The 9,909-nt window shown below is 44.2% G+C and overlaps 1 protein-coding gene across 1 annotated transcript; it reads left to right on the top strand.

Annotated features, from left to right (window-relative positions):
- The first annotated feature begins 3,027 nt into the window (after positions 1–3,027).
- Positions 3,028–8,661, top strand: LOC146713992 (uncharacterized). The gene is made up of 4 exons (XM_085439378.1): positions 3,028–3,459; positions 4,762–7,752; positions 8,014–8,135; positions 8,515–8,661. The coding sequence occupies exons 2-4, from the start codon at positions 6,750–6,752 to the stop codon at positions 8,659–8,661; spliced, it is 1,272 nt and encodes a 423-aa protein (XP_085295504.1). The 5' UTR covers positions 3,028–3,459; positions 4,762–6,749.
- The last annotated feature ends 1,248 nt before the right edge of the window (positions 8,662–9,909 follow it).

Here is a 9,909-nt window from a genome sequence, read left to right as displayed (position 1 = left end):
AAGACAATAAGTGTGTGACAAATACAGAGTTTAGAAAACATACAGTACAAATGGGAAACTTTGCATCTTATAAAGAATGACCTTTTTTTGGCCATGTTTCTTTCACTCTTAGTCTGGGCTCTTGTTGTCATTGACCAACTTCCTGTTTCTGTTTTCCTGCACATTTTGCTCTGCGGAAATGCTGATGTGTGAAAGAAGTGGACTTACACAAAACTGCTACACTTACATTTGAATTAGGTGGCTTTGTAGCTATGTGTTATTAGCTGTGGTAGTATACAGTAGAAATACATTTACATTTACATTTTCCCTGATAACAACTAATGTTAATTCTGATCATATGTTATTTGCATATCAAAATATTGACGTATGACAGTAAGTATGACGACAACAACAACCCAACAAACCTCATAGCTCAGAATATGCAAAATAATTATTCCGGATTTGAGAGTAGGTTTTTTTTAGTTTTAGTGTATTTCTGTAGTCTGTAGTAATATGGCCAATATAATGCTATTTTGATGATTCGTATTATATCAGATCTTACTGAAACACTTTGAATGGAAACCTCAAAGATAAGCAGTCTCAGATGAGTCATCGTCTGAGTAATGTGCTAGCCTTTCTTAGAACTCTGAAAAATATTGTTTGAACTTACAAAGGAAAACCACTGTATGTAATTTTGCTTAGGAAATGTTCACTGTTAAACTGGTTTCTCTTTTTGGTGTTTGAGAGGGAGTGTCAAACTAAATGTGACCGGCTGATGTCAGATAAGGAAAACAGTTTGCAGAAAAAGAAAGGAGCCGTGGAAGACACACTTGCTGCTGTAACAAGCATGTAAGCAAAGCAAGAGTTTATCGTGGAACTTATTAGCTGGCTGAAGGTTTCAGAGGGACTTGAGAAATTCTATTGAACAGAGAACATTTGGTAAGGGCTATATGATATGTCATGTGTAATATGTAAGTGAAGCTAGGACTATGTGTGGATGTCTGTGGAAACAAGTCACTGGTGCTTGTTGTAGTATTGTATAACAGCAAAATTAAAAAGCAGTGACTGTGTATTTATAATTAGACAACAGAATTTGAACTTTCTTTGTGGATTGTTAACAGTATTTTCAGTGTAATTATTCAGTTTTTTATAGTACTGTCATTATTATTCTGTGAACTACCATCATGTGTGTTCATTCACAGGGAGAAGACCATGTGTAGGAGCTTTCTCCTCATAATTCTGACTTCATGTTTCTGCGGTTAGTTGAACCTCCATGAGGATGCTGATTTAGTACCTTTGTGAATTTATATTTTACATAAACATTTAGTAATGGTTAGAACGGTTGTTTTTAATAGTTTAGCCATCATCATTCCCAGAGGAAAAATTGTGATAAACTCGAACTTTTTTGTCTGTCATCTTGCTAATGCCATGCAGTGGCTAAAAAATTTAGCTAGCATAGAATAGCCCAGATTTGAATTTCCACTGCCTGCTAGGGTTGCCAACCGTCCCTTAAAATACGGAATCGTCCCGTATTTAGAAACAAAAGTACACGTCCCGTATTGAGCTAATAAGGGACGCACTTTGTCCCGTAATACAGTGAGAATCAAAAGTAGTCTATAAATGTTAATGGAATTAACGCTTTGTTTGAAAACATAATTCCCAGCCCCTCTCCTGCTTTGTGACCAATGAGCTGACAGCACACTTATGACAATTCGAGTATGACAATTCAGATTACCGCTCATCTCATTGGTCGAGGAAAGGTCGCTTACGAAGAAAATACCGGAAGACAACAGATGACCACAACAAGAAGCATGGCCAACAGGGGAACAAACGCCGTCACTGCGGTGCAAGTCTCGGACGACAGTACACCTAAAGCTGGGCAAACACTGTGCGATTTTTTCAGTCGCGTTATTCAGCTCCTGCTCAAACTGCACGATTGACTCGCAGGGGTTAGAAGTTGGTAGGTCACGATGCAGGTCTCACACTATACCGCCCGATGCTCTGATGCGACCTGAGTGCTCACACTGTGCCTCCATAAAATGAAGGTTATAACAGATAATCTGTCGCTCGCTCTCTCTGTCTCTCACTCACACAGACACACCACCACCATCAACTTTGCTAAATTGCTAATGAAAAACATGATCAGGCAGCTGTGATTGAGCAGCAGTGTAAATCCAACTATTTTCACGGTTGTTGTGGTCGTGATAATTTTGTGAGGCCACATCGAAAAGGCTCGGATGAGCTTTCCAAAGTTCTACAAGTTGTGCCTCCATCGCTTGTGTCCAGATCACACGCTGCACAGCCGTGCTGCTCCGTCTTTTTCACGGCGTTTACGTGTTTGCGCGCGAGCAGTGTGAGCGGCTCACGAGCGATTGATGATCGGGAGCTGGTCGTGAGGTGTTAATCACTTCTCGTTACCCCACGTATACTACACGACGCACGATGAAGGCCAAAATCGGTCCGATCACTCAAAAATCGGCTCAAAATGGGCCTAAAACCGCACAGTGTGAGCCCAGCATTAGAGCAGCAATGTTTGTTCCCCTCAGAGAAAGGGAAGAATGGGAAAAGGAAAACACCTGGCTGGAAAAAGTTAATATGGGCATGTGCAGTGAATATCAGCGCTATGTGGCCAGAAGTGTGATAATATAACTTATTTTGTGTAATAAACAACTGCAAGGATAGATGATTACAACAAATAGATGACTAATACATAAAAGTAATACATAGATGAATAATGATGATGAGTTAAGATGCGTAATCATGGGAACAAGTGGGTTTTCAAACGGGAGCAGCTGATTAGCATTAGAAAAGCTGAAATAATACCTCAGCTGAAGCCAATTGTACTAAATGCACTAAATGTGCACTGTTACAAGAATATTTTTCGTTCTATTGTTTTCTATAATTTTAAGTTAAGCAGGACAGAGTTCTTTTAAAGAAAGATTTACTTATATTCTCAAAAGTTAAGCATGACAGGCTTCTGTTTAAGAAAGAGACCTGTTTTATTGTGTTAATGTTGTCATTTTGAGCTAAAAATAAATGGTTAAATGATCATTTGTTTCACATGTGTTCATATCACAAAGAATACACATCTACTTAAATCAAATTCAAGTCAAAGGGTTAAAAAAAATAATTTCACACACAAAAAAAGAGCTAGAAAATTCACCACACTGGGAAGGGTGAAGACAACTGGGTCGCCCGGCCCTGGCCACGAGGTGTCCCTTATTTATTTTTCAGGGAGTTGGCAACCCTACTGCCTGCAGTTACCTGAGCTGAAGGTTTTCTTCAATATGGACACTAGTTCTGATGAGCCTCAGCACGAGCAGTTTGCTGGACGTGTTCAGTGTGACAAAGACGCTCTGACGACAGGACGAGTCAGACTTCAGCTGTCCAGAGTTAGGAGTAACGACTCGGGCCGCTACCTCTGCAGGATGGCCACTCAGTTTGGAAAGAAGGTTAAAGAGTTCAGGCTCAACATCACTGGTAAGCTTTGTATGTGTGTGTGTGTACGACTACTATTCCTATTTCTGCTACTGGAGTAATGACATTTATTTACATATCACCTTTACAAAACTAAAAAAGGGCCGGAAAAACAAATTCATATTGAAAACACAAAACTTTAGAATACACAAATACCTATTTACAGTTAAAATAATGTAAATATAATAACCAGGCTTCAGGGTGAGAGAGGATTTTTTGTGTTAATGGAAATAATCAGGAAAGCAGGATTCCTTGATGGATCCCACATCTTCTCAAAGTTATAATCCACAGGGGGCACCTTGGAAGTCTGCAGAATCTGCAGTCCACTTGGAAAATGATGGAAGTCCAAATCCTTCTCAGAGTTATAATCTAACATGGCATTGATAATGATGATCATGATGATGATGAGGGAAATGGAGACAAATCCAAACCCTAATCCCCTTTAATCCAGATACTTTTCTCTTTAAAACTGTGTGTCAATTACAATAATCTCAATACAATCCCCCTTTTCACTAAACATACACTTTGAAAGTCAAACATTCAGAGATCATAGTGTACTCTATGTGGTCATTCACTCTCACATTCACTCTCATATCGTTCAAGGATGTTTCTACACAGGCTGTCTTCTAGACCCGAGTTACGCCTGTATCTAAAATAATTATTTTCTTTTCATACTTTTATTCTTAGTCATCCTTTTAGCCAAACTCAAACATCTTTATATTTACTAATTATGTTCTGATCATTATTGAGCATAATTAACTTTCACCATTTAACACTGTTTTTCTTGATCAAAAGTATAATGATGGTTTGGCAACACGGATCTTATCTTTTCAAACTAAGACATGAATAAAAAGTCTGCACACACAAAATCGGGACATTAGAATAGACATTATCACTGCTCAGACTAGATCTGTCTGCTAACATAAAGATACATTTTAAAGTGCGTCTTAAAACTTATTATTTTATTGTGGCTTTTGATTCAAACTAGTATGTTAATTCATGGCTATTTTTTTTTTTGTTTGTTTCAAACAATTGTCATATTGTGTCCTGCCCTCCTTTTAACTGTTTCTTTTATTCTGTCTTATGCTCTTGCTCTGACCGACTGTGAAGCATTTTGATGTCATACTGCTTTTATGTTTTATTTAACTGCTTTCAAGTTGAGTTTGCCTCTCCAGCAATGGACATCTTTGGTCAAATCTACTTGTTTTTAAGTGTTAAAAATGAACTGAATTTGAAAATACATTTATTTGGTATATTCTTTCAGTAATCCTAATCAGTTGTATAATCAATACTTGTTTTTCACAGCAGCCACAGTGAAACCCAAGCCAGTGACAGCAACACGAGAACCAAACCGAAAACCTGAGAGAGGAGAAAGAAGCCTTTTTTCCAACTTGGCATTGGGTGCAGGATTGGCAGGATGTCTGGCAGCCTTTGTCATACCAATCATTTACCTCTTTACTCTATACAGACAGGGGACAACTTAAAGTATAAAACACAGTACACTCAGTCATACAATAGCTTCTGTAGACCTTGGTAGTGACTCTGCAGGGCTCTGGAACTTGGCTAGAGATCGTCTGATCACTGTCAGCGAGTTTATTGGATCTGGATGATTGTCCTCCTGGGAGAGACCAATCTCATCAGGATGAAGACGATTACTTAGAAAAACTGCAGTAACACTTCACTCTCAAGGATTAAGTGGAAACAAAGAATGGAAGCAAAGTGCCTGCTCAAGAAAGTGCAATGAGGAACATACATGTTCTTCTGCTGCCCCCTGCTGCTCTGAAGAGAAATGCAGGAGCTCAGTGACAAGCGCTGAGCAGGTCCTTCTGAGCTTTTGAAAAAGGTTGGACATAAATCACAGAAGTCTCTGAATTCTCACAGTTTTCTACCTTATTAGTGTTACAGCTGAAATGTGAATTTAAAAAAAGAGTAACATCTATATTTAGTAAAATAAGAGAATACGGGTTTTTAATGACCTTTTATGTATTGTTGATAGTGACTCTGTTGTACTTTTATTACTGGATCTTAGTCCTGCATTTGACACACTGGAAAATAAGTTTGATTTTCCATGATTAACAATAAAATGTAGAAATCATGTAGGAGAGTCATGCCAGCAATTAAAACCGCTTCCTGTATCTCGTTAACCACACAAACACAAATGAGGAATACCTTACAATAATCATCAATCTTTCTTAGACTCAAACACATGGAAAGAGTGATCAGCAATCATTTTTGTCATTTCAAGTCACAATACCTAAATTTTTATTTTATTGTTGTTAAGGAAAGAAAGTTTACCTCATTTTTTCATGTTAATTTCAGTCAGGTTACGCTATAAAATTAGATCACAGTCTTAAGATAATTGTGGATCTGGGTCATTGTCTGAAAACAGTTTTTTTAAAAATGAGGCTTGGGGGGAAAATGTGACAGTGATATTGAGGCAAGTTGAGTCAGTGGCTGGAATATAACCCCAAAGAGTTTATGTAGACTATGTGCCTAGAAACGTCTGCGTTTAAGTGTTCATTTCCAGTATTCCACAGAAAAGCTAAAGATGGCCAGACAGTGCAAAAGATAAAGGCTTTGCATTCTTAGATGATCTAAACAGAGCAGCAATGCTCTGCAGCAATTGATGGAAATGAAACTGATGTCACAGGCTGGGTCTCCGACCCAGCACTCTGAGTTTTCTTTGTATTTGTCTCATTTTGTTATGTGATCAGTTTTGTGTCATTTCCTATTTTCCTTTAGTTTAGGCAGTTATTGTTCTTGGTTTTCTATGTTTTGGGGTTTTGTAATTATTCATCACGTATTAGGTCTGTTAAGTTGTGTTGTCATGTTTTAGTATTTCCTGTTTTATTCTGGCAATGTCATGTGTTCTTTGTTTATTGTATTTAGCTTTCCTCTCCTGGTCCTGTCATTAGGTTTATGTCTGTCAGCTGTTTTCCCCCATGTGTCGCCACTTCCCCTGATCACCTCATGTCTGTATTTAAGCCTTTTGTTTTCTCCATGCCATTGTCGGTTCGTCTGTTTACATCACCGCAGTCATGGTTATAGTTTTCATCTGTTTAAATCTCACCTCAGTCATAGTTATAGTTTTTTGGTCTTAGTACCTTTAGTGTTTTGTTTCTTAGTGTCTTGCCAGTTTAGTGTTTTTGGTCTCTTGGTTTATTTCCTGCCGGCATCGCAATAAAGCTTCACCTTCTGTTAAAACCTTACTACTCCTCATCGTCATCTGCTTTTGGGTCCTGTTTCCACACACACACCGGCGCACCCCGCCGTGACAGAACAAACCGACCAGTATGGACCCAGCGGATGCTGCTCTCACCGAGTGTCTGGAGGAGACTGCTCGGATCCAAGTGATCCTCGACCGCATCCTTACAGCGCCCGATTTAAAGAGCAAGCAGGTAATGATTAGCGTTGCTGAAGCTATCATGGAGAGGGATCCCCGCCTTCTCCAGCTCCCGGACTCACCTGCCATACTTGATGCCTTTACAAAGATAAAGGAGATGCTGCAGGCCCAGGGATTGTCGAGTCAGGAAAAGGCTTCCAGCACCCACCAGTCACAACAACCCCACAATCAGTCATCTCCATTGCTGCCTCCGGAACCTGAGTGTGTTCGTGTCGGTTCGCTGAGATTCGCCGCAGCGTCACCACCTCTCAGCTCACCAGTTTCCACGCCCTCATCACAGTTTCGCCATACTCCTGTCACAGTTCAGCGCGAGGAAGCGCCGGACACCATAGACTTGGACGACGACGAGCGCCAGTCTATATTCTGCGCTCTCTTGGAGGAGGAGCTCCGGTGGAAGCCGTGGCTCATTCCGGAGCACGAGCACTCTTTCCGGGGAACTCGACTGGCTCTCGGGGGACCTCGGAGTTACCAGGGACTTCCACCTATTTCACCGCCGTCTTCCACTCCTAAGAAAAAGCGGCGTGCGCGCCGCCGACGCTCCATTACACAAACACAAGTGAGTGACTATATCTTGGCACCTCATGTTTTTTCTCCGGAGGTTATGGAAACTGACACTACTTTTCCGGTTAATGAGCCCGGCTATACAGAGACTGTTTGCCCTGGAAAAGCTAGCCATCAGGCTCAGCTAAGCTGCTGTGGGACTGCTATCCAGGCCGGTTTGGAGACGGAGGTACAGCTGGTGCAGCCAATTTCAGTGTCAGTCGGAGGGCCCGGGGAGCCCGTCCGGCCTCATGTTTCGTTTGCTGGAGGTTCAGGAGAACCCAGCCAGCTTCATGTTTCGTCTGCTGGAGGTTCAGGAGAACCCAGCCAGCCTCGTGCTTCGTCTGCTGGAGGTTCAGGAGAACCCAGCCAGCCTCGTGCTTCGTCTGCTGGAGGTTCAGGAGAACCCAGCCAGCTTCGTGCTTCGTCTGCTGGAGGTTCAGTTGAACCCAGCCGGCTTCAAGTTTCGTCTGCTGGGGGGCCCGAGGAGCCCGTCCAGCCTCACGCCTCGTCAGCTGGCGGGCCCGAGGAGCCCGTCCAGCCTCACGCCTCGTCAGCTGGAGGGCCCGAGGAGCCCGTCTGGCCACCTTCTGCTTCACCACCTGTGGCTGCAGCGCCACCTCCTGCGGCTCCCGTGCCGCCGCCTGCAGGACCACCACCTGCTGCGCTACTGCTTGCTGCTTCTACACCTCAGTCTGAGAACTCATACGAACTCATTTCACCCACTATAGACTGTGTGTTGCTGCAACTTGAAAAGCAACCTGCCTCGTCAGCTGGAGGGCCCGAGGAGCCCGTCCAGCCTCATGCCTCATCAGCTGGAGGGTCCGAGGGGACCGTTCAGCCGCCACCTGCGGCCGCCTCGTCGTCACCTGGTCCAGCTTCGTCAGAGTCTTCATCCTCGTCTGGTCCAGCTTCGTCAGAGTCTTCATCGTCGTCTGGTCCAGCTTCGTCCGAGTCTTCATCCTCGTCGGGTCCGGCCTCTGCCTCTGCTGCTCCGCCTGGTCCGGCCTCTGCCTCTGCTGCTCCGCCTGGTCCGGCCTCAGCCTCTGCAGCTCCGCCTGGTCCGGCCTCCGAGTGTTCAGCTTCGTCTGCTCCTGCACTTCCCGTCCGGCCAGCTCGTCCCGTCCGGCCAGCTCGTCCTGCTCGTCCTGCACGTCCTGCTCGGCCTGCTCGTCCTGTCCGGTCTGCACGTCCTGTCCGTCCGGTCCGGTCTGCACATCCTGTCCGGCCTGCTCGTCCTGCACGTTCTGTCCGGCCGATGACTGGACGTCGTTGCCGTCATGGACAGCCCTCTGAACTACGCCGCCGTCATGGACGGCCCCCTGAACTGCTACGCCACCAGTGCCTCCCGCCCGGCCGGCCTCCTGACCTGCTCGGTCGCCGTCGCTGCCTCCCGCCCGGTCGGCCTCCTGATCTGCTCCGTCGCCACCGGTGCCTTCTACCTGGCCGGCCTCCTGAACTGTTTTCTGGGCTCTTGGACCGTTGGCCTCCGGGTCGGCCCCCTGAGCTCATGGATTTTGGACTGCTGGACCGTTGGCCTCCTGGTCGGCCTCCTGAACTTTTGAACTGTCTTTTGTTTTGTTGTCGGCCTCCGGGGCGGCCACCTGAACCGCTTCGCCATTCGCTCCTGTTCTGCCGGGTTCATGGTCGCCCTCCTGAAGTCGGGTCTCGGACTTTTTGTGCCATTGTTGTGTTTGCTCTGTGTGTTTTCGTTTCTTTGTTTTTTGTGGCCTTGTTTCTGGCCCTCCGTCCTGGGCCCCCGCCGCCCGCCCTTGGTGGGTTGTTGTGGTTTTGTTTTCTGGGTGTTTTCGGGCGTCTGGAATCCGCCCTTGAGGGGGGGGCTCTGTCACAGGCTGGGTCTCCGACCCAGCACTCTGAGTTTTCTTTGTATTTGTCTCATTTTGTTATGTGATCAGTTTTGTGTCATTTCCTATTTTCCTTTAGTTTAGGCAGTTATTGTTCTTGGTTTTCTATGTTTTGGGGTTTTGTAATTATTCATCACGTATTAGGTCTGTTAAGTTGTGTTGTCATGTTTTAGTATTTCCTGTTTTATTCTGGCAATGTCATGTGTTCTTTGTTTATTGTATTTAGCTTTCCTCTCCTGGTCCTGTCATTAGGTTTATGTCTGTCAGCTGTTTTCCCCCATGTGTCGCCACTTCCCCTGATCACCTCATGTCTGTATTTAAGCCTTTTGTTTTCTCCATGCCATTGTCGGTTCGTCTGTTTACGTCACCGCAGTCATGGTTATAGTTTTCGTCTGTTTAAATCTCACCTCAGTCATAGTTATAGTTTTTTGGTCTTAGTACCTTTAGTGTTTTGTTTCTTAGTGTCTTGCCAGTTTAGTGTTTTTGGTCTCTTGGTTTATTTCCTGCCGGCATCGCAATAAAGCTTCACCTTCTGTTAAAACCTTACTACTCCTCATCGTCATCTGCTTTTGGGTCCTGTTTCCACACACACACCGGCGCACCCCGCCGTGACAACTGAGCTCCATACACATATTAGTCTTCCCA

Source organism: Copadichromis virginalis, linkage group LG3, assembly GCF_057382275.1.
Source record: "Copadichromis virginalis isolate Kocher_CV1m ecotype Utaka linkage group LG3, C_Virginalis_male_GT1.1, whole genome shotgun sequence".
In the NCBI taxonomy this organism is placed as follows: domain Eukaryota; kingdom Metazoa; phylum Chordata; class Actinopteri; order Cichliformes; family Cichlidae; genus Copadichromis; species Copadichromis virginalis.
This window is presented reverse-complemented; position numbering and strand designations above follow the sequence as displayed.